The sequence below is a fragment of the Chiloscyllium punctatum genome, chromosome 14 (genome assembly GCF_047496795.1).
Source record: "Chiloscyllium punctatum isolate Juve2018m chromosome 14, sChiPun1.3, whole genome shotgun sequence".
Lineage (NCBI taxonomy): Eukaryota > Metazoa > Chordata > Chondrichthyes > Orectolobiformes > Hemiscylliidae > Chiloscyllium > Chiloscyllium punctatum.
Window position 1 is genome coordinate 4,951,349 of NC_092752.1, and position 26,024 is coordinate 4,977,372.

The following is a 26,024-nucleotide window of genomic DNA, read 5'->3' on the forward strand; positions in this document are numbered from 1 at the left end:
ATGAAGGTCCAAGAAGTTAATGATGAAAGGGAGTAGAAAATAGGAGTTTTTTTGAAGTCGTAACAAAGAGATTTGATGAGGACAGAGTGGTGGACATGATCGATATGGACTTCAGTAAGGTGCTCGACAAGGTTCTCCATGGGAGACTGGTTAGGAAAATTAGATTTCATGAAATACAGGGAGAACTAGCCATTTGGATACAGAACTAGCTCGAAGGTAGAAGACAGAGGTGGAGCGTGCTTTTTAGATTGGAGGCCAGTGACCAGTGGAGTGCCACAAGGATCGGTGATGAGTCCACTACTTTTCATCATTTAGATAAATGATTTGGATGTGAACTAAAGAGGTGTAGTTAGTAGTTTGCAGATGACACCAGGATTGGAGGTGTAGTGGACAGTGAAGAAGGTTACCTCAGATTACAATGGGATCCTGATCAGATGAGCCAGTGGGCTGAGGAGTGGCAGATGGAGTTTAATTTAGATAAATGTGAGGTGCTGCATTTTGGGAAAGCAAATCTTAGCAGGACTTACACACTTAATGGTAACATCCTGGGGAGTGTTGCTAAACAAAGAGACCTTGGAGTGCATGTTCATTGTTCCTTGAAAGTGGAGTCGCAGGTAGATAGGATTATGAAGAAGGCATTTGGTATGCTTTCCTTGATTGTTCAGCGTATTGAGTACAGGAGTTGGGAGGTCATGTTGCGGTTGTTACAGGACATTGGTTAGGCTACTGTTGAAATATTATGTGCAATTCTGGTCTCCTACCTATCAGAAGGATGTTGTGAAACATGAATGAGTTCAGGATAGATCTACAAGGATGTTGGCAGGGTTGGAGGATTTGAGCTATAGAGAGAGGCTGAACAGGCTGGGGCTATTTTCCCTGGAGCATCGGAGGCAGAGGGGTGACCTTATAGAGGTTTATAAAATTATGAGAGTCATGGATAGGATAAATAAACAAGAAGTTTTCCCTGGGTTGGGGGGAGTCCAGAACTAGAGGGCATAGGTTTAGGGTGAGAGGGGAAAGATATAAAAGAGACCTAAGGGGCAACGTTTTCACTCAGAGGGTGGTACGTATGTGGAATGAGCTACCAGAGGAAGTGGTGGATGCAAGTATAATTGCAACATTTAAAAGGCAACTGGATGGGTATATGAATAGGAAGGGTTTGGAGGGATATGGGCCGGGTGCTGGCATGTGGGACTAGATTGGGTTGGGATATCTGGTCAACATGGACGAGTTGGACCGAAGGGTCTGTTTCCGTGCTATACATCTCTATGACTCTAGCAAGTAACATAAAAGTAGATTGTAAAAGTTTGTGGAACTATATAGAAAGGAATGGATTTGCAAAGACAAATGCAGTTCCATTATAGGCGAGGAGACAAAAGTTTATAATTGGAAAAGGAGAAATGGAAGAAAAGTTAAATAGGACTGTCTACACAGAAAACGATTCAAGACGTCTCCCTGAAATAACTAAGGTCTGAGAGTGTGGAACTGAAAGAAACTAGTATAATTGAAATAGTAGTGTTGGAGAAATTAATGGACCTAAAAATTGACAAACTCTGGGAATTGGATGATCTTCACTTGGGACTGCTGGAAGAGACAGTGACAGGGATAGTGGATGTATTGGAGATCAACTTTCAAAACTCTATTAATTCTGCAGTGGTGTGTATAATTTGGAAGCTTGCAACTGTAAGACCACTGGTGAAGAAATAAGCAAGATTCAAGATCAGAATGCACAGCACACAATCAAGAAAGCTAATGGAATACAATTCTCTATTATGGAGGGGTTAAACATTAAAGTAAGGATTTTAGGCATCAATTATTCAGGGTATTGGTGAGACCACAATTTAAATGTTGTGTGCAGTTTTGTTCTCCTTATTTAAGGAAGTTTCTAAAATGTATTGGAGATGGTTCAGAGGTTTACCCAATTCACACCTGGATTGAGTGGGCTCTTACAGGGACAGTTTGGACTTGAACAGTCTTGATGAAGTGGATGTTGTTACAACCCACTTGGAAAACTGGATTAATTGTCAGGCCCCACTACTCCTGAGGTCACCACAAAGGTTAGTTGTTTAATCAAATGATGTAAAGTCCTCAGTTTCTGTCTGATAGAGTCTGGTTGTCAGAAGAAACTGACCAGGTTTCCATATTCAAGAAGATCCCATGTTTAATCCAAATAAATAGCTTTATTGACGCGTGGTTTATACATATGACCTATCAACATATAATTTTACCAGCTGAAACAGTAATCTTTTTTAAACCTCTACACACACACACATGCAAAACACACACACAATGACAAACAAAAATGCTGGATTATTTGTGGAGGTAAATATCTGAGAAGCATAATTCAATAGTTCCAGTCCCAAAGGCATCAGAATTTGATGAGATGTTCCTTTAGCTTCCCAAATCCTTCTTTTATTTGATCCCTTTGTCCAGATTCTTTCTTATCTTTGCAGGAGGCACAGAACAATTGGTATGATGATTCCAAAGTCTCTTAGTTACTGGTTAAAAGCAACAGCTTACAGAAACTTGTGGGAGAAAATCATTGGTTGTCTTCAAGAACCTCTATTGCAGGGAGATGGAGGTAGAATTTGCAATTCCAGCTGTCCGGAGATTTCTCTCCCACCCATTACAAGACCCAAGCTGTTCACCTGACCAGGGGCCTGAAAGCTGTCATCAAACTGATGACCTTTTGGCACCCCCAACTGGTCACAATTACACAAACTAATCAGCTATCTGTTGCCAGTTGAATTTCACTCTGCACATCTACCCGAAGAGAGAAAGTGAGGACTGCAGATGCTGGAAATCAGAGTTGAGTGGTGCTGGAAAAGCACAGCAGGTCAGGCAGCATCTGAGGAGCAGGGGAATCAGCGTTTTGGGAATAAGCCCTTCATCAGGAATGTTTTCATTGAAGTTCTTCGATGAAGGGCTTATGCTCAAATTGTCGATTCTCCTGTTTCTTGGATGCTGCCTGACCTGCTGTGCTTTTCGCGCCACAGTTTTTGACGACATCTACCCTAATGCCATGGCCATCTTATCTCATTTCTCCTGCTGCTTGCAACAGTGTAAACACAACTCACAATGAATTCCAGTCACCTGTTTTTCAAAGTGCATCAATTCCTTCCACAGTCCATGTTTTTGTAAAATGGTCTTTTTTCCATTTCAGCCCACAATCAAAAATAAAGAAAGATAAAAAGGTGTGGTCTTTCCAACATGGAAGGGACCCCTCCTCATGTGGGTCAGACCAGAACTAAGGGGGTACTGCTTTAGAATTAGAGGTCACTGTTTTAGGGCATTTTCTCTCAATGACTTTGGGACTGTGTGCAGCCTCACTGCTATCCACATTATATTCCATCGGTCATAATCAGACCCACTCACTCAGTCTGTCTAACTCCCCTTGAAGCCCCTTTGCATTCTCCTCCAAACTCTCCATTCCCACCAAGTGTTGAATCATCGACATTATTTGGAAATATTGCAATTGGCTCTCAGAACCAAATCACTGCCATAGATTGTGAAAAGCTGAGGCCTAGACACTGACCGTTCTGGTACCTCACTGATCACAGCCTGAGGCCGGCCCATTTATTCCTACTCTCCACTTCCTGCCTGTTAACCAATCCTCCGTCCGTGCCAGGAGATTAAGCCAAGCTTTAATTTATCATTGTATGTAAGAAACTGCCCTGTAATCTTTTATTAAAAGGCTCAAAGCAACCAGTATGCACAACTGACCCAAGAATCCTTTTACCAACTATTAATAACACCCAGCGCCAAACCTTTCAACTTATCTCCTGATCGCCATTTGCCACTTCCTGCCCAGCCACTTCCCCGCTCCATCACTTGCCATCCATGACCCACTCCATTTCACTCACCAACACCTCTCTCCAGACTCTTCCCTGTGAGAAAGCTGAATAGAGAGAAGGGACGAGTGAGGGAGAGGGAGGAGTGATGATTACGAAAGTTGATGACTGGGAGGGTTAGGAAACGAGGCATGAGTTGGGAGGGAGGCAGTTGGGTTGTTTTTTTGGGAAATGAGTCAGTACGCTTTGTAACCATGCTAAAATGAAAATGGAAGCTCTGCTAGTGGAAGAAAAGTCCAATTATACCAACCACATTAAAACAAAAACACATTATTAGAATGAGCTTTAAATGAAGCCACTTGTATTCAGAGATACAACTTCTTCCACAGTGAAAGAGAGGAGCTAAGAATGGTGCAGGAGACAGAGACACATAGATAGGTACAAAGACAGGAGGCAGATATCACGCTGGCTTGGAGGGAGATTCACCAGGGAACAGACAGAGGGGGATACCTAAGAAGCTTCACACCTCGCCAGCTCCATCCAGTCCCTGAGACATTGGAGTGGAGTGAAGTTAAAGAGACAGGTGGAGCAAGAATGACAGTTTAGGAACAGGAATGTGGATGTAGCACAGTCAGGTTGGGAAATGTTCCGCAATCGCCAGAGGCAACCAGCTGTGGCTCCTTTCCCCAGCCCCAGCACCAGAAAGAAGTGAAGGGAAAAAGACAGAGACAGAGAAATAGGAAGAGAAAAGAGGGGAGAAGAGAGAAAATAAAAAAAGAGTGAGACTCCTCCAGAAATCCCATAATATCAGCACATTGTCTCAAAACTACCCCGTGTGTAAGGAGCAATGTGCTTGTGTTCGAGAGAGTCCAGAGGAATTTTACAAGAATGATCCCAGGGGTGAAGGGCTTGTCTATAAGGAGCAGTAGAGGTCCTTATAAGGTCTGTACTTGATGGAGTTTAGAAGGATCAGGGGGAATCTGATTGGAATTGATAGAATACTGAGCGGCCCGGATAGAGTGAACATGGGGAAGATGTTTCCACCAGTAGGAAAGACCAGGACCAGAGGGCACAGCCTCAGAGTGAAGGGATGACTCTTTAGCACTGAGATGAGGAGGAATTTCTTCAGCTCGAGGGTGGTGAATCTGTGGGACTCATTGCCACAGAAGGCTGTGGAGGCCAAGTGATTGAGTGTCTTTAAGACAGAGACAGACAGGTTCTTGATTAGTAATAAGGTCAAGGCAACAGAATGGGGCTAAGAAATATATCAGCCATGATCAGATGGTGGAGCAAACTCACTGGGTCAAATGGCCAAATTCTGCTCTGATATCTCATGGTCTTAAGACTGTGGTCTTCAGAAGAGTGAGAGAGAGTGGGAGAGAAAAAGAACAAGATAGAGAGGGATAGAAAAAGAGTGAGAGAGGGAAGGGGAGAGGAAGCATGAAAGTGTATGCATTGGAAGCATGGGAGAGACATCAAGAAAACATCAGGCCTCCATTATAAGTGGACACAGTCTTTTAAAATAGGAATGGTTTCGAAATTGCACAAGCTGTAGTGGAATTATATAGCACCACCTGGTCCAACTATCCCTGAATTGCATTTATATATCACCCTTAAGTAGTAAACTATCCCAAGGTGCTTTGCAGGAATGTTGTTGAACAGAAGTTGACATCAAATTTACCATTAAATCTTCCCTCACCTGAAGGCAGCAGTTAACTTTCATACTCAACACTCAAGCTTAATTTGGTGGATTTAAATAAGGCTGTTATCCCAAGAATAAATCCTAGCTCATTAGATTCGAACTGTAATGTTTGGAAAGGACACAGCAACAGTTGACAGTACAATAAGCTCAAAGAACAAATTCAAATACTGATATGTGTACCATATTATGGCCAACCCATATTTCCAATTTTTCGGTTTGATTCAACCACTTCAAACTCCATTACACTGAAATATACTAAACAATGGCAGAGTGCAGAAATCTCATTATGATTTGTACTTTTGACCTGAAACTTTCAGCCTAAACCTCCTGCTACATTACAGAAGGAGCTTGAAGATAATCTCCTAACAAGCTCGAGAATGTTAGCAGCAACATTTGGTTTTGCAAGGGCAGCATTTCTGTTTGTCACCAGCTTCCCCCGTGACTTAATTGATCCCACAACTGACTTTCACACATGGTTTAACACAAAAGTAGAAAGAATTAGAAGGAATGCTTTTTAAGTCTGAAATTACCAATCTGTGCTTGTGATCATGGAGTTTGTGGAGAAGAGCAAATCAACTGCTACTTTATTGCAACTTCTGTAATAGCAGAGTTTTCAAGTACAAACCGCAAAAGGGGAAGGATCTCTCCGTAACTAATGATCTCATTTACATTCACTGTGTTTGCAGCTCCATGGAGATAAAATCAGCACTCAGGTTAAAGTGCACGATAAAGAGGAAAAGCCTTTCTCATATCAGCACTGGAACCAACTTCAGGCTGTCTGTTTGAACAAATTCTTCAAGCATTGAAATATGTTGCTAAAATGAAAAGATATGAGATACAGTTCAGCCTTGCCTCAGTCAGCTCTCTCACCTCAGTGTCAAAAGTTGGGGAGTCCAGATCCCAGTTGAGATTTGGAACTACCTGTCAGGCAGGGGGAGTGCTGTACAGTCATACCATCCACCAATTTAACAATCACACGACACCAGGTTATCGTCCAACAGGTTTATTTGGAAGCACTAGCTTTCGGAGCGCTGTTCCTTCATCAGGTGGTTTATCACAGCCACCAAGTACGACTTTGAGTGGGAAGGTGCATTGGTCTTCCAGGTTTGTTCACAGCAATAGACAATAGACAATAGATGCAGGAGTAGGCCATTCAGCCCTTCGAGCCTGCACCGCCATTCAATATGATCATGGCTGATCAGTCCCAATCAGTATCCTGTTCCAGCCTTATCTCCATAACCCTTGACTCCACTATCTTTAAGAGCTCTATCCAATTCTTTCTTAAATGAATCCAGAGACTGGGCCTCCACTGCCCTCTGGGGCAGAGCATTCCACACAGCTACCACTCTCTGGGTGAAGTAGTTTCTCCTCATCTCTGTCCTAAATGGTCTACCCTGTATTTTTAAGTTGTGTCCTCTGGTTCGGCACTCCCCCATCAGCGGAAATATGTTTCCTCCTGCCAGAGTGTCCAATCCTTTCATAATCCTATACATTTCAATCAGATCCCCTCTCAGTCTTCTAAACTCAAGGGTATACAAGCCCAGTCGCTCCAGTCTTTCAGTGTAAGGCAATCCTGCCATTCCAGGAATTGACCTCGTGAACCTACGCTGCACTCCCTCAATAGCCAGAATGTCTTTCCTCAAATTTGGAGACCAGAACTGTACACAGTACTCCAGGTGTGGTCTCACCAGGGCCCTGTACAGCTGCAGAAGCACCTCTTTGCTTCTATACTCAATTCCTCTTGTTATGAAGGCCAGCATGCTATTAGCCTTCTTCACGACCTGCTGTACCTGCATGCTTGCCTTCATTGACTGGTGGACAAGAACACCCAGATCTCTCTGAACAGCCCCTTTACCTAATTTGATACCATTGAGGTAGTAATCTGCCTTCCTGTTCTTGCCACCAAAGTGGATAACCAGACATTTATCCACATTAAACTGCATCTGCCATGCATCTGACCACTCACCTAACTTGTCCAGGTCACCCTGTAATCTCCTAACATCCTCATCACATTTCACCCTACCACCCAGCTTTGTATCATCCGCAAATTTGCTAATGTTATTGCTGATACCATCTTCTATATCATTTACATATATTGTAAAAAGCTGCGGTCCCAGCACGGATCCCTGCGGTACCCCACTGGTCACTGCCTGCCATTCCGAAATGGAGCCGTTAATCACTACCCTTTGTTTCCTACTAGCCAACCAATTCTCTATCCAATCTAGTACTTTGCCCCCAATACCGTGCGCCCTAATTTTACTCACTAACCTCTTGTGTGGGACTTTATCAAAAGCTTTCTGAAAGTCCAGGTACACTACATCCACTGGATCTCCCTCGTCCATCTTCCAAGTTACATCCTCAAAAAATTCAAGAAGATTAGTCAAGCATGACTTCCCCTTCATAAATCCATGCTGACTCTGTCCTATCCTGTTACTATTATCCAGATGTGCCGTAATTTTATCCTTTATAATAGACTCCAGCATCTTTCCCACCACTGAGGTCAGCTAATCTGGAGATCAACTGCCCACTCCCAAAGATTCCAGGGTAAGCCTACAGGGTCATGAACAATACTATTAAGGACAAACTATCGTTGGTTAAAGAGGAAATCAACACAATAAAGATATGGAATCTGTAGGGGCAGAGCTGAGAAACATCAAGGGGTAAAAAAGCATCAGTGGGGGGTTGATTATAGATCTCCAAACTTCAGGTGTGATGTTGGTAATGGCATTAACCTGGAAATGAGAGACAAATGTAATAAAGGAATGTAATTATAGGAAAATTTAATCTACATATCCACTGGGCAACTCAAATTAGTAACAATACCATCGAGGTGGAATTCTTGGGAGTGTATATGGAATGGTTTTCTAGACCAATACATCTGAGGAAGCACCGAGAGAACATATCACCCTTGGCTGGATATTATATAAAGAGAGAGGAATAATTAACAATCTAGTTGTGCAAGACCCTTTGGGGATGAGTAACATGATAGCATCCTTATCACGATGGAGTGTGACATAGTTAATTCTGAGACTAGGGTCCTGAGTCTAAATAAAGGAAATTACAATGGGACAAGGAGCAAGTTGGCTACGATGGATCTCCAGCATCTGCAGTCCTCACTTTCTTCTAGTTGATTATAACCTTACTGCGAAGCCTCTTCCAAGGATGCCTCCCTCTACAAGGACACACTCTTCAACTATGATGGATTGGGGAACAGTTCTTAAAGGAATGATGCTGGAAAGGCAATAGCAAACATTTACAAAGTCTACGGGTGAGCTGCAACAATTGCTCATTCCTATCTGGCATGGGAAAGGTGGCAAATTATGACTAACAAAGGAAGTTAGAGATCGTATTAGATCCAATGGAGAAGCATACAATTTGGCCAGAAAAAAAACAACAGACCTGAGGAGTGGGAGTAGTTTAGAATTCAACAAAGAAGGACAAAGAGTTTGATTAAGAAAGGGAAAATACAGAATGAGTAAGATGATGGGGAAAATAAAGACTGATGTAAGAGTTTATCTATGTTTGCAAAGAGAAGATTGGTCAAGACAAATGTCAGTCCTTTCCAGTCAGAAACAGGGGAATTTCCCTGTTTATTGAGTAATAAATAAATTAATGACTAACTGAGTACATATTTTGATTCTGTGTTCATAAAGGAAGACACAATAACACATAAGAAATATTGGGGAACATAGGATTTAATGAGAGGGAGGAACTGGGGCTGGGAAAATTGATGGGATGGAAGACAGATAAATCCCCCAGCCCTGATAATCTACATCCCAGTGTACTTCAGGAAGTGACCCGAGAAATAGTGGATGCATTGTTGGTTCTATAGACTCTGGAACAGTTCCCAAAGATTGGAGGGGAGCTTTAAAAAGGAGACAGAGAGAAGTACAGGCTAGTTCAGCTTGATGTCGGTGGTGGGGAAAATACTACAGTCCATGGTAAAAGATTTAATAACAGAGCATTTGGAAAACAGTGATAGGAGCGAACAGAGTCAGCATGGTTAATGAAAGGGAATTCACGCTTGACAGATCTACTGAAATCCTTCAAGGATATATCTCAAAGTTGATGAGGGGAGCCAGTAGATTTTCAGAGGCTTTTGACTAAGTCCCACACAAGAGATTAGCATGTAAAGTTAAAGCACATGGGATTGGGGGAGTGTATTGAAATGGATATAAAACAGATTGGCAGACAGAACAGAGAGAGTAGGGATGAGCCTGTCTTTTTCTGAATGGCAGGCGGTGACTAGTTGAGGACTACAGGCTTCTGTGCTTGGACCCCAGCTATTTTCAATATTTATTAATGATTTGGATGGGAGAACTAAATGTAATATTTCCAACACAACACAAAGCTAGGTATGATGGTGAGCTGTGAGGATACAGAGATGCTTCAGTGCGACTGGGACAAGCTGATGACCATGAAACTGTTATCGATTGTTATAAAACATATCAGGTTCACTAATGATCCTTAGGGAAGGAAATCTGCCATCCTTACCCAGTCTGGCCTACATATGACTCCAGACCCACAGCAATGAGATTCGGTTCTTAACTACCCTTACAAACAGAATAACATCAAGCAGAAAATTCAAGTCTATTTCAGGATGTGCCTCAATACCACCTACAGAAGGGAAACTGGGACGGGTAATAATTGTTGGTCTTATCAACAGTGCCCTCAGCCACAGACTTAATAAAAATATATTAATATAAAAATGTATAAAAATATAAAACCCATTATTAAGATGGTTATAGCAATGATAATTGTTTTTTAAAAATGTGATTGGGCAGAGTCAACATGGCTTTAGTAAGGAAATATAATGTTTAACAAAATTATTTGCGTTTTTTTGAGGAAGTAACATGAATAAAGGGTAAAATCGACAGATATAGTGTACTTTGATTTTCAAAAGTCATTTGATAAAGGTGTTGTTCAAAGATTTCTCTGCAAGATAAGAGCACACAGAGTAGGGAGTAACGCATTAGTATGTAAAAGGATTGGCTAACAACAACAGGAAATAGAGTAGGGTTATTTTTGAATTGGCAAACTGTAAATACTGGAATGTCTCAAGGATCAAAACTGGGGCATCAACTATTTAAAATTCATTATCAATAACTTGTATGTGCAGGGGTTGAATGTGTGCTCAATGATATCGATTTTCCTGCTCCCCGAATGCTGCCTGGCCTGCTATGCTTTTTCAGCACCACTCTAATCTAGACCAATGACACCAAGATTGAGTCAGATATTATTTAAAGGGAGAGAGATTGCAGAATAGAATGTGTGCGTCCAGATATGTAAATCACAAGATGTTAGTATTCAGGTGCAGCAAATAATTAGTAAAGCACATGGAATGTTGGTGTTGACTGCAGGAGGGATAGAATTTAAAAGGAGGGAGGTTTTACAGCCTCTGTAGGGCTGAGTGAGAGTACCATGTACAGTTTTGGATGGCTGATTTGAGAAATAATGGAGATATAATGGAGTTAAGATAAATCAAGAGAAGACTTACGCGATTATTCCTGTGGTGAGGCATTTATTTTATAAGGAAAGATTGGACAGATTTGGTCCTTTTCTGATTAAGGGCTTATGCCTGAAACATCGATTCTCCTACCCCTTGGATGCTGCCTGACCTGCCGTGCTTTTCCAGCACTAAACTCTCGACTCTGATCTCCAACATCTGCAGTGCTCACTTTCTCCAGGCTTAGCCTGTAGCCAGTGGAGTTCAGCAGAGTAAGAGGTGTTATGGCCAGACCCCCTCAAAACCTTTCAAGAATGTAGCCCAGATCCTAACTTTGCGAGCTGTTTTAAGCAGGTGTACAGTGGATATTCCAGGTGGGATGCTATTGGGCAAATTTCTTATTTTAAAGAAAACAGAATTTAATTACAAGGTTACCAAATGGAACACAAACATCAGAAAACAGAATACCGAATAACTTTACCTCTCCGAAAACCCAATAGATCGTCCCAATTTAGTGATGCTGTTCCAAGTATGTGCAACAATCCCCATAAACATTCCTTAGCACAAAAGGTAAAATCAAACGCAGATTCTTACAGCATAGAGGTCAGAGAGAGAGGACCAGCCTGGACCTGCTTCTTTGAGTCCAGTAGCTTTATCCACACTACTGCTGGAACCCAAACCAAACAAGAGAGGAGCCAAGCTGAGAGATACGCCACTCACCTTTCATTGTACAAGTGTTTTATTTTTACTTGAAAGCCTTCGGTAGTATCTGTTATTTATAAACAACTTGGCTCTAAAACCCTTCAACCCCAGACTTTTCAAAGTGTGTGTCAATTACGACCTCTCTGACAAAAAGCCAAGAACAGCATAACCTTGTTAAAGGAGCAGATTCATCACAAAGGGGATCTTAGAATCAGAGTTACACAGCACAGAAAGAGGCTCTTCAACATGCTAAACATCAACACTCATCTACTCTCGTCCCATTTTCTAACATGTGGCTGTAGCCATGTATGCAATGGCTATTCAAATGCTCATCTAAATAATTATTAAGTGTTTGAGAGTTCCCACCTTCACCACCTTTACATGCAGAGTTTCAGACACCCACCACCATATGGGCAAATAAATGTTTTAACAAATGCCCTCTAAATTCCTGTCCCTTACTTTAAATCTATGCCCCTATAATTGAGCCCTCTACTATGGGGGCAAGTTTGTTCCTATCTACCCTGTCTGTGCCACTCATAACTTTGCACACCTTAATCAGACTCCTCCCCCACCCCCTCAGCCTTCTCTGCTCTAAGAAAATCAGAAAACAGAAAACTTGTCCAGTCTCACTTCATCGCTGAATCACTTCATCCCAGACAACATCCTGGTGAATCTCCTCTGCACACCCTCCAGTGCAACCACATCCTTCCTGTAATGTGGTAACCAGAACTACAATGCTCCTGCAGTGGCCTCACTAACATTATATACAGTGCCATCATAACCTCCCTGCTCTTGTATTCAATGCCTTGACTAAAATTAAGAACCCCACATGTCTCCTTGACCATCTTATCAACCCATCTTGTCTTCTTCAAGGATCTATGGACATACTCACCACGCCCTCTCATCCTCTGTCCTTCTTAGTGTTTGACCATTCACTGTGTACTCCCTTGCCTTGTTAATCCTCTCAAAATGCATCATCTCATATTTTTTTAGGATTAAATTTCATTTGCCACTGTCCTGTCGATTTGACCAGCCCATCTAGATCATCCTGTAGTTTAAAGCTTTCCTCCTATTTATTCACTAATCATCTCTTCTAAGTTTAAATCTAGATCACTAATGTACACAACAAACAGCATGGGACATAGTACTGAACCCTGTGATACACTAGACACAGGGTTCCAAGGCATGACCTTTACGTTCATAAGACCACAAGATCACAAGCTTCATGCCACCAAGTCAATTTTGGATCCAATTTGCCAAATTGCCCTCTATCCCATGTGATCTTACATTCTTGATCAGGCTCCTGTGTGAGACTTGTCAAAAGCCTCAATGAAATGCATTTAGATGGCATCAACTGCACAACTCTTCTCCATGCAACTTGCAAAATTTTCAATCAAGTTTGTTGCCTGTGATCTCCCCGTGACAAAGCCATGCTGATTATTCTTGATTAATCCTTTCTTCTCCACGTGGTGATTAATTCCTTCACACAGAATGTTTTTTGAATGTGTTTCCCTATCACTGATGTTAGACACACTGGCCACATATTGAAACACACACGGTCCTGTGGGGACTGGATAGGGTGTGTACTGAGAGGATATTTCCGCCTGGGCGGGGTGGGGGGGGGGGGGGGGGGATTAGAAGAAGGAACACCGTTTACGAATTAAGAGCTCTCCTTATTAGGATTACCTGGAAGGTTACTATTCACTCGGTCAGGAGATCGTTAGTCTGTGGAATTCTCTTCCCCAGTTGAGGCTGGGTCACTGAATTTATCAATGGGAACTAGACAGGCATGTCAGGGAGAGATAAACCTGTAAAAACAGTTGCACCTGGATGAAATTTGATGGTACTGGAGCTCCTTCTTTAAGTATATAAGATGGGTGAGACCAGTATGTATCATTTGCAAGTTTGACTGGATTGTCCTTCTTAGATATAAGGGACTCCAGGCCAATGGGGAGGGAGATGCAATAAATAAAGCTTGAATTGAGACCACAATCAGATCAGCCATGATCTTACTGAAGGATGGAGTAGGCTTGAGGGGCTGAATGGCCTTCTCTAGCTCCTAAGTCCTACTCCTATGCCAATAGATTCACATAATGACACATTGAAGATTTAGAAATTCTCTGGTTTTCCCCTTCCCTCAACCAATCTTTCCATGAATTCTTCAGATTGAACACCAATTCATGTGCCTTTAAAAGACAAAAATATAGGTGATCAATCCTGGCTGAATCCAGGATATATTACACAATGACAATCAGATTTACAACAACAAATTACCTTGCACCTACAACATTAGAAACACATCCAAATGTACTTCACAGGTGTGATTAGGAGAGAGTAGGACTACAGGCGTGGGTCAATGAGGAAGGCAATAGATGCCAGGGTTTGGGGGCTGAGGTGATGGGGCTGCCAGTATCGAGAAGGGATTGAAACTAGGGATGAATTTTCTGGGTGATGGAAGCTGGAGGTTACAGGAATAGGGAAGGGCAAGAGCACATTTAAGGACTAGTCAGCTCTGAAGCACACAATGAGTAAAATGAATAGCTTATGGATTAATTAGAAAATAACTGTAACTTGCTTTTATGACTGGAAAATTTTGGAATTGGATTGAGACGGGTGGTAGTGGCACTTTCACTACGCTAGTAATCCAGGGCCACATTTTTCAACTCTGACTGTCCAGTGTCTGCAGTCCTCATTTTCACTTAGTAATCCAGGGACCCAGGTAAAGTTCTGGAGACACGGGGTCAAACCCCTTCCCCAGGGAGATAGATGGAATTTAAATTCAGTGAACAAATAAATTCAGTGAACAAATCCAGAATTAGTAGCTAGTTTCAATGATAGTGACCATGAAACTATCAATTGATGTAAAACCCAGCTGGCACACTGGATGTCTGCAGTCCTTGTTTTTACCTAGTCTTTCATGGAAGGTAATCTGCCATTCTTTTCCATGTGGGCCTACATGACCCACTGCAATAGGCTTGACTCTCAGCTGCCCTCTGAAATGGGTGAGCAAATCACTTATTTCAAGGGCAATTGGAGGTGAGCAATAAATTACAGCTTTGCTGGTGACATCCGTGTCTCACGAAACACAAATGAATATTATATTTTCACATTTAATTGGCACAAATGCAGTTGTTGCGTAAATGATACAAAGCCAGAGCCTCAGGTAGGAAGTGTGGGGAACAGCCCCCAACTATTGAAGGTAAGTGTAGGACTGATACAGCACCTTTCACAGAGACCTCATCTGTCACCTGAACCATACTCCGGAGGAGAAAGTGAGGCCTGCAGATGCTGGAGATCAGAGTCGAGAGTGTGGTGCTGGAAAAGCACAGCAGGTCAGGCAGCATCCGAGGAACAGGAGAGATGACTTTTCGGGCAGAAGCCCTTCCTCAGGAATTCTGATGAAGGGCTTATGCCTGAAATGTCAATGCTCCTGCTCCTTGGATGCTGCCTGGACGGCTGTGTTTTTCCATAAATCATACTCCAGCCACTATTTCCAAAAGTAGCGTGGAGCTCTCCGTGGTTCATGTGCCTAAGACACAGTCCCTTAATTCAGCATCGGTACAAGCAACAGACGATCTGGTCATTGTCTTAGTGCTGTTGTGGGATCTTACTGTCCGGTCATTGGCTGTCACACCTCTCCACAATCACACCTGTGACAATGCATCAATACAGTTCCACTGGCTGTAAAGGCCTTCAGATGCTACATAAATGCAATTGTGCAACATTCAAACTGGAAAACATCAATTATTCCCCTTCACACCTGCTTGTGACAGCAACATCCGTCGCCATGCAAACTCTCAGACTTGCTCAAACTATAATGGTTCCGCTTTATTGCGATCCCGGTTACAAAGATGATGAAGGGTAATTTTTTAAAAAATTTGGTTTGAGCAGAAATAATTTGCATCTGTACTCGGTATAAAAAAATTGCAGAGTTTTGAAACTTAAGAAAAAGCACCTTCTAGTAAGCACCTGTGATTGAATTCTTGTTTGTGGGCACGGTTTCTGAGTGAATCAGTCCAGCTGTTGGGCCTGTCACAGAGAGAATTGCTGACGCACTGATTTGCAATATCCATCTACATCCATTCACATGTCATTTAGCTGTCATTTAGCTTCAGGGAATTTTATAGTTGAGACACAGCACAATAGCATGTCTAGTCAGATCTTCCTGGTTACTACTGAATTAAATAAAGTCAATGCAAGGATTAAGACAATTATACTAACATTAAAAGCTGATTTTGTTTTGTTGATCTTAGTGAATTGTTGAAACAGGTTTGCAAGAATGATACCAAAACAAACAGGGACAACTCTCAGTAAAAACTAAACAACTTGGGCTTCTGCTCTCTAATAAGATGCTTCTGAAGAAAACTATTGGAAGTAATTAAAAATGAGAAGGGATCTGATTTGTTCATTGGACATGGGCATCTCTAGTTGGGCCAACAGTCATTGTCCATCTCTAAGTGTCCTGGAGACAGTGGTGGGTAAGCCTCCTCCCTGAATGGCTGCAGTTCTTGGGATTTAATTTCACCCCCAGGGAGTCCCACGAATTTGACTGATGGACCGTCCAAAACCAGGAGCCGTAAATATGTGATAGTCACTAATAAATACAACATGGAGTTTGGGAGATAGCTGGAGAGTGGTGAGAGTCTGAAATTGTTACTGCAGCATTATTGAGGGGAATTGTATTGATAAATCCAATGGAGAAGCTGAATAAACACATGTAAGAGAAAGAAACAGATGGATATGCTGAAAGGGAGAGATGAAGTAGGATAGGAAGAGGCTTGATAATTGGGCTGAATGGCCTGATGCCCTGCTATAAATCCTCAGTTATTCTATGTGCTAACTGAAATCTGCTAGTCAGCTCATCCACATTGTTCAATGTCACTTATAACTCCAAATCCGGTCTGTTGCAGGAACTTGTGAATTTCCTTTTTAAATCTCCCCCCTCACCACTTAAATCCTGATCAAACGCTGAGACTGTCCAACATCAGTCACCTTTCTGTTCAAAGATGTCATTTAAATGGCTCATATAGGAAAAGGGCAGAGAGTGTGGCATTAACTGGAAGAGTGTTTTCGATATAATGGGCTGCAGGACTCCGTACAGGAGAAAACAATGACTGCAGATGCTGAAAACCAAATACTGGATTAGTGGTGCTGGAAGAGCACAGCAGTTCAGGCAGCATCCAACGAGCAGCGAATTGGATGCTGCCTGAACTGCTGTGCTCTTCCAGCACCACTAATCCGTACAGGAGAGGCTGCTGATTCCAGATTCTATCTGAATTGCCAGCTCGGTTTCCTTCATTACAGCCTGTGCCCTCTGGCTATCCAATTCTGTGTGAGTCCTTTCCTGTGTGTACTCTAATCAGACTTGTGTTTCTTTAACATTCAATACCTCAAAGAAAATAATGTTTCCCAGCATCAAAGGATGCAATCAAGCATTTGTTATGTAAATGTTGTGCAATCTATTGCAGAGAAAAGGTTATTCAGCACTGGTCTGTGCTGATCTTTGTGCTCCACATAATTCCTGCTTTATCCCAGCGCATCTCACTCTGTCAATGTAACCTTCTGTTCCTTCCTTCCTTGTGTTCATCTAGGTTTGGCTCAAGAGTAACTATACTTTTAACTTTGATGATTCAAGTGCTAGTGAATTCCATTTTTGGTGTAAAGTCATATCTCCTGCTGTTCCCATTTGATTTATTAGTCTCTATCTTATTTTGACGACCCTTAACTTTGATCTTCCCATCAAGTGAAAATATCTTCTCTATATCTAGCCTAACGTCCCTTTTCAGAATCGTAAAGATCTCAATCAGGTCACTTCTCATAATTTATCTGTTTAAATTAACCCTAATTATTAATTTTCTGAGCTTCCTGGTCTAGGCCCAAGTAAGGGGAGCACTGCTTTTACTATGAATATGGAAAAGAAAGCAAAGCAATTGATTTGTTTATTTATCTCTTTGAGTCCTTGTCAATGTTGATGGTGTGTAAACGGGTTGTTGAGTTTAGCAGGGTGACTAGACAGCCTCAGGCAGTTTGGGGATTTTTCTGAAGTTGTGAAAGGAGTCACGTAAGAGCAAGATCTTTCTTTCAGATATTTCCCAATTTCCACTTCTTATAAAAGCCTTTTATTATCCAACATGCATAGATATTTACACAAAAGCCAAAAGTACTGGAGAAACTCAGCAGGTCTGACAACATCTGTGGACAGAGAAACAGAGTTAATGTTTTGAATCAAGTGACCCTTCTTCAAAACTGGACTCAGAATATTAGCTCTGTTTCTCTTTTTACAGATGCTGCAAGACCTGCTGAGTTTCTCCAGCATTCTGTGTTTTTTTCCAATTTCCAGTATCTGGAGTATTTTGCTTTAATTATAGATATTTTGTAATTTCCCTTTCTTTCTTAAGTCTTCGTGAAATTCTTTCGGTTTTTCTGTTTAAAGATTGATGGATAAATGCAAGTTGTTCTAACTGTGAATGCCACAATCAAATTTACTCATCCCAAACGTTAAGCAACTTAGATTTGGGATTTACGCCACACAGAGGGCTATAGGACTGTTTTCAAGTCAAACGAACTCAGAAATTTCTGGAGAAATTCAGCAGGCCTGGCATCGTGCGTGAAGGGAGAAACAGGATTATATGGCTCAAAAGGTAGTGAAGGAGAGTCACACCAGACTCGAAACGTTAACTCTATTTCTGATGCTGCCAGACCTGCTGAGCTTCTCCAGCACTCTGTGTTTGCCAGTATCTGCAGTAATTAGTCTTTACTTGCAGGAATATTCAGTTCCTTCCTGGATACTTTCAGGGATGTGAGACACTGTTTTCTGCTTTTAGAAATGACCAATAGTTATTTAAGCTCAAATATTCAAAAGCACTTTAGAAGGAATTTGTGTACCTTTGAACATGTCATTGTTATAATGCAGGCAACACAGCAAATAAATTGCACGTAGCAAGCTCCCAGACACAACAACATAATAACAACCAAGATAATGACGTTTCTTTAGTTGTCCGTTTAAGGGTAAAAATTGGACAGGTTACCTGGAGAATTTCCCTGCTCTTTTTAAATCTTCTGTGCCCACTGTATGGGGCAAACACGGATCTTGGTTCATCATTTCATCTGCAAGATGGCATGGTTGACACTGAACACTGCAGTGGGGGTATCAGCATTAGTACTGTGCTCAGAGTTTTTGGAGTGGGACTTGAAACCTCCATCTGATTCAGATGGGAGAGTGTGACCTATTGAGACATGTCACCCTTTCCAAGGCTGTGCCCATGCTCCAGCCTTAGCATTGATCCAGCTTCACACCAACTCCAATACAAACCATCTGATCTGTGTAGCAGAATGAGAACTTGCCTCACTACACCATGGGTTCAAGTTGCAAGACTTCCCAGCACATGCGGGCGTTGGAGATGTTTGGTGACCACATTTCTATCCTAAATCTTGAACTTCAAAAGGCTACAGATGCTGGAAATATCAATTGCTTCCTTCCCCACAAATGATGATGGACCTGCTGAGTGTTTCCATTAATCTCTGTTTATTAACATGTTTAATTTCACGTCCTGATACGTGAGATTAGCTTTACTGAATATGTACATTATCCTCTGAGATATCCTGTGATATGACTGTGACCTGTGATTTGAAACCTGTACTAGAAGGTTGGAATAAGAGCAGTTCTGGGCAGAAATGTCCACTGCTAGATCATCAGATTGTTAATAAATGTCATTTAAAGAAACACTTTGAGGTTAGATCCAAGCAAGTCCAAAGTGCACTGTAAGATCATAAGTAACAGGAACGGGAAATAGGCTGTTTGACCTCTCGAGAATGCTGCAACATTCAGTAGGATCATGGCTGATCTGAAATTCCTCATGTCTGGATTAGAGTGGTGCTGGAAAAGCACAGCAGGTCTGGCAGCATCCGAGGAGCAGGAAAATCAATGTTTCGGGCAAAAGCCCTGCTGTGCTTTTCCAGCACCACTCTAATCTAGACTCTGGTTTCCAGCATCTGCAGTCCTCACTTTTGCCTAGCTGAAATTCCTTATGTTTACTTCCCTGCCTTTTCTCCATAATTTTGATTCCCCAACTGATCAAGAATCTATCTATCTATCTCAGTCTTAGAACATAGAACATAGAACATAGAACATAGAACAATAGAGCACAGAACAGGCCCTTCGGCCCACGATGTTGTACTGAACATTTGTCCTAGCTGAAGCACCTATCCATGTACCTATCCAATTGCCGCTTAAAGGTCACCAATGATTCTGACTCTGCCACTCCTACAGGCAGCGCATTCCATGCCCCCACCACTCTCTGCGTAAAGAACCTACCCCTGACATTCCCCCTATACCTTCCACCCTTCACCTTAAATTTACGTCCCCTTGTAAACTCTGATGTACCCAGGGAATAAGTCTCTGACTGTCTACTCTATCTATTCCCCTGATCATCTTATAAACCTCTATCAAGTCACCCCTCATCCTTCGCCGTTCCAATGAGAAAAGGCCTAGCACTCTCAACCTATCCTCGTACGACCTACTCTCCATTCCAGGCAACATCCTGGTAAATCTCCGCTGCACCCTCTCCAAAGCTTCCACATCTTTCCTAAAGTGAGGCGACCAGAACTGCACACAGTACTCCAAATGTGGCCTTACCAAGGTCCTGTACAGCTGCAACATCACCTCACGACTCTTGAATTTAATCCGTCTGCTAATGAACGCTAATACACCATAGGCCTTCTTACAAACTCTATCCACCTGAGTGGCAACTTTCAAAGAGCTATGAACATAGATCCCAAGATCCCTCTGCTCCTCCACCTTACTAAGAACCCTACCATTAACCCTGTATTCCGCATTCTTATTTGTCCTTCCAAAATGGACAACCTCACACTTGACAGGGTTGAACTCCATCTGCCACTCCTCAGCCCAGCTCTGCATCATATCTAAGTCCCTTTGCAGCTGACAACAGTCCTCCTCACTATCCACAACTCCACCAATCTTCGTATCGTCTGCAAATTTACTGACCAACCCTTCGACTCCCTCTTCCAAATCATTAATAAAAATTACAAACATCAGAGGACCCAGAACTGATCCCTGCGGATCTCCACTTGTAACTGGGCTCAGGCTGAATATTGGAAAAACAATGACTGTAGATGCTGGAAACCAGATTCTGGATTAGTGGTGCTGGAAGAGCACAGCAGTTCAGGCAGCATCCAAATAGCTTCGAAATCGACGTTTCGGGCACAAACATTCCTGATGAAGGGCTTTTGCCCAAATGTCGATTTCGAAGCTACCTGGATGCTGCCTGAACTGCTGTGCTCTTCCAGCACCACTAATCCAGAATCAGGCTGAATATTTACCATCTACCACCACTCTCTGCCTTCGACCGGTTAGCCAGTTCTCTATCCAACTGGCCAAATTTCCCACTATCCCATGCCTCCTGACTTTCCGCATAAACCTACCATGGGGAACCTTATCAAATGCCTTACTAAAATCTATGTACACTACATCCACTGCTCTACCCTCATCCACATGCTTGGTCACCTCCTCAAAGAATTCAATAAGACTTGTAAGGTAAGACCTACCCCTCACAAATCCGTGCTGGCTGTCCCTAATCAAGCAGTGTCTTTCCAGATACTCATAAATCCTATCCATCAGTACCCTTTCCATTACTTTGCCTACCACTGAAGTAAGACTAACTGGCCTGTAATTCCCAGGGTTATCTCTATTCCCTTTTTTGAACAGGGGCACAACATTCGCCATTCTCCAGTCCCCTGGTACCACCCCTGTTGACAGTGAAGACGAAAAGATCATTGCCAACAGCTCTGCAATTTCCTCTCTTGCTTCCCACATAATCCTAGGATATATCCCGTCAGGCCCGGGGGACTTGTCTATCCTCAAGTTTTTCAAAATGCCCAACACATCTTCCTTCCTAACAAGTATCTCTTCTAGCTTACCAGTCCGTTTCATACTCTCCTCTTCAACAATACGGTCCCTCTCATTTGTAAATACTGAAGAAAAGTACTCATTCAAGACCTCTCCTACCTCTTCCGACTCAATACACAGTCTCCCACTACTGTCGTTGATCGGACCTACCCTCGTTCTCGTCATTCTCATGTTTCTCACATACGCATAAAAGGCCTTGGGATTATCCTTGATCCTACCCGCCAAAGATTTTTCATGTCCCCTCTTAGCTCTCCTAATCCCTTTCTTCAGCTCCCTTCTGGCTATCCTGTATCCCTCCAATGCTCTGTCTGAACCTTGTTTCCTCAATCTTATGTAAGCCTCCTGCTTCCTCTTTACTAGACATTCAACCTCCCTCGTCAACCAAGGTTCCCTCACATGACCATCTCTTTCCTGCCTGACAGGTACATACATATCAAGGACACGTCATATCTGTTCCTTGAAAAAGTTCCACATTTCAACGACATCCTTCCCTGACAGCCTATGCTCCCAATTTATGCTCCTCAGATCCTGTCTTGCAGCATCGTATTTACCCTTCCCCCAATTGTAAAACCTACCCTGTTGCATGCATCTATCTCTCTCCATAACCAAGGTGAAAGTCACAGAATTGTGGTCACCATCACCAAAATGCTCACCCACTAACAAGCCCATCACTTGTCCCGGTTCGTTACCAAGTATCAAATCCAATATAGCCTCCCCTCTGGTTGGACAATCTACACACTGAGTTAGAAAAGCTTCCTGGACACACTGCACAAACACTTGATTTAAAGAGCTTCCAATCAATATTTGGGAAGTTGAAATCGCCCATGTGGCTTCTGCACCTTTCCAAAATATAAGGACTCTGCACTCCCCGAACCCATTCCCCTCTTCCCCACCTCCAGCTCTCTATGACAAGGAGTTCCAAAGACTCACAACCCTCAGAGAAGAAATCCCTACTCATCTCCATCTGAAATTGGTGCTCCTTTATTCTGAGACTGTGCCCTCTAGGCCTAGACTCTCCCATGAGGGGGAACATCATTTCAGCATTGATCCTGTCAAGCTCCTTAAGAATCCGATATACAGGTATTACTAACATGCTAATTGGCAATATTAATGTCATTTTCCCTTTGGTGTGTCAGTCAGTAACTATGCAGAGAATCTTTATTTATGAACGCTGCTTTCTAATTAACATTCCACTGATTCCTCCTTTGTTATTTTTGTTAAGCATCTGGCTTCCACACTCTCCTTTCTTTACAGTTCCAGTCAAAACTGTTGTTCACCTCTCATTTTCCATTCTGAGAAAGGGCCCAGCCGACATTCTTGCTCCACGTGTTCTCTCCACAGACTCTGACAAACCGGCTGAATGTTTCTAGTAGTTCCTGTTTTCAGTTTCAAACAATTGGAGGGCTGCAACTAGTCTTTGTCATCACGTAACAAACAGGAGGTAGAAACAGTGGAGAAGGCAAAGAAAGTTTGACTAGAATGATAGCAGAACTTCCATGGGGAGCAAACAGGGCTGGGTCCCTTTCCCCGTGATGTGGGTGGGTTGGGGGGTTTCTGACTGAGATTATGGAAGGATTTGATAGGGTAATGTTGGAGACCAGGTGTCTTGTGGGTGACACAATAACAAGGGGATTTTGATGAAAGATTGTCACTAATAAATCCAATCAGGAACTCAGGCGAAAAGTCTTTGGCCCAGAAGCTGGGAAAAATGTGGAACTGGATACCACATGTGGTAGTTGAGGTGAACAGTGCAGATATATTTAAGAGGAAGCTGGATAAACACATAAGTATAGGCCACTTTTGAAATAGTGTGTGCAATCTGGTCTCCCTCCAATTGGAAGGGTTCAGAAAAGATTTACAAGTATATTGCCAGGGATGAAGGATTTGAGCTATAGGGAGAGGCAGAATACTCTGGGGCTGTTTTCCCTGGAGCGTCAGAGGCTGAGGGGTGACCTTATAGAGGTTTATAAAGTCATGAGGGGCATGGATAGGGTAACTAGACAAGGTCTTTTCCCTGGGGTGGGGGAGTCCAGAACTAAAGGGCATAGGTTTAGGGTGAGAGGGGAAAAATTTAAAAGGAACCTAAGGGGCAACTTTTTCACACAGAGGGTGATGTGTGTATGGAATGAGCTGCCAGAGGATGTGGTGGCGGCTGGTAAAATTACAACATTTAAAAGACATCTAGATGGGTATATGAATAGGAAGGGTTTAGAGGGATATGGGCCAAGTGCTGGCAAATGGGACTAGATTAGGTTAGAATATCTGGTCAGCGTGGATGAGTTGGAGTGAAGTGCTGTGTATTTTTATGACCATGACTCTATGAGGGAGAAAGGAACAGAAGAAGAATATGCTGATTAAGTGAAACAACAAAGGTTGGGAGAAGACTCGTCTGAAGCATAAACACCAATATGTTGGGCTGAGTGGCCTGTTACCCTGCTATACATTCCACACAATAACTTGAAATCAACCTGACACTTTACATATAAGTACAGTTCTAACCAACATTAGCTCAAAACAAATCACTTTGGGAGTGCATTTGTGTTCACTCAATAGGTGACACATCACATTCTGAATTAGCATATTTTCCCAGTTACAGGGGAAGCAGAGTGGGTCCAGATTTCAGCAGTTTTGTGTCCCTCTGCGTTCAACAGTGGGATAAAATGAACAGTTTGGAGCCAATTATCTGTTCAGAATTGGAATCCATCATTGAAACTTTACAGGATTCTTGTGGTGGAGTAATAGTGCCAGGAGACTCAGCTTCAAGTCCCACCTATTCCAGAGGTGTGCTATAGTATCTTTGAACAGGTTTACACGAAAATAAAACACAGGGTCCCTGCAATAATAGAATTTTGACACCTATTATTGAGGTCTGGGAGAATGTGAGGACCACAGATGCTAGAGATCACTGTCAAAGTGTGGCGCTGGAAAAGCACAGCCGGTCAGGCAGCATCCGAGGAGCAGGAGAGTCAACGTTTTGAGCATAAGCTCTCCTATCACTGAGGCATTGCTGTTGCCAAGAAGGGAGCAATGAATTCACCCCAAAACGGAGAATTTCACTGAAGACGTCCTACCAGACTTGAAACAATTCTATTTCTCTCTCCACACATGCTGTTAGACCTGCTGAGTTTCTCCAGCATTCTGTGTCCTCCTTTCAGATGTCCAGCTCCTGCCACATTTTGCTTTAATTGACACAATAACAGTTTATGTCTAATCCCTCAGAGTTTTATGTTCTCCTTAATGAAATGGGCAAACCATTGGCAATTCGAATTCGCCAATGATTGGGACAGACTGATTCAGGAAAGAGAGAGAGAGGGTGTCACATATTTCCTTTTGGGAATGAACGAGAGATCTTGCACTTTTAAAGACTAGACCACAGGCCTGATGGTGACACGTTGATAGATTGAGAGAAATGATAGATGGTTTGCGTACTCTAACCGGTGGGGAGTCCACTGGACAGAGCACAATGCTACCTGGGTGCTGTCAGAAAGGTTAATGTAGGAGACACCAGACTGACCAGGAATGCTGATTACATCTGTCTATTAGAGATGAATTCGTCCTTACTTCACAGAGAAAAATAAACTTTCCCGATTTCCCAATAAGAAGCAATTGACCAGAACATCCTGAAACTGACACGGCAGCAGAAAAAGGCACTTTATAAACTGACACTTTTCAAGGAGAAAATTGCACTTAATTACAACATGGAATGTATCCTCCGCCCCTAACATAGATACAGCAGAGTTTGTATTTGTAATGCTGTATAAGAAAACACAAGATTTGTAAAGCAGAAGGGAGCTCTCGACTCACTCAAGTTCAGATAGTTCATCCTCCCGGTCGTCGGCTCGGCCTCTGGAAAGCTGCACATTCACTGAGCTGTCCATCTCCCTCATGGAGAGCTCTGTCCCATCAGTCAGGTCCCTCTCCTCTCTCTCTCTCTCTCTCTGACCGAGCCTTTCACAGCCAGCGCTAGATTCCTCACACAAACCCTCCCCTCTCCAAGCAGGGCAAGTTACAGGAACTTTCAAGCGGCTCCTCCCACCCACCTCCACTGATTGGGTTCTGCTGCACCCTGGGACCTGTAGTAAGCAATGCAACTGATGAGGAAGTGGTACACAGGAGAAAGGAAGATCCCCCTTCTCCGTCTTTATTAACAAGCTGGTCTCCCAGACAGGGAGTTCATCAGGAGATATTCATTCCACCAGACTGCCCCTTTACCCACTCTTTTTCTGTCCAACCCTTTGTTCCCTGTCCCCCCTCTCCCTGGGCTCCTTCATCCACCCCACCTTCTGCATGTACACCCAACCTATTCCGGGCTACAGTCAGTTCTGAGGAAGGGTCTCTGGACCCGAAACGTCTTGCAAAATGTCCCGATTACAGAGGAGGAAGTGCTGGATGTCTTGGGACGGTTAAAGGTGGATAGATCCCCAAGACCTGATCAGGTGTACCCGAGAAGTGATTGCT

General features: G+C 42.8%; 1 protein-coding gene across 1 annotated transcript in view; it reads right to left on the minus strand.

The window, feature by feature from the left end:
* The window catches only part of dapp1 (dual adaptor of phosphotyrosine and 3-phosphoinositides), a 64,313-nt gene extending 38,767 nt beyond the window's left edge, over window positions 1-25,546 (minus strand). The window contains exon 1 of the mRNA XM_072583801.1: window positions 25,371-25,546. Within this exon, the coding sequence (XP_072439902.1) occupies window positions 25,371-25,453 (83 nt within the window). The 5' untranslated portion in view covers window positions 25,454-25,546. The remainder of the gene's footprint in view (window positions 1-25,370) is intronic.
* Between the last annotated feature and the right edge of the window lie 478 nt (window positions 25,547-26,024).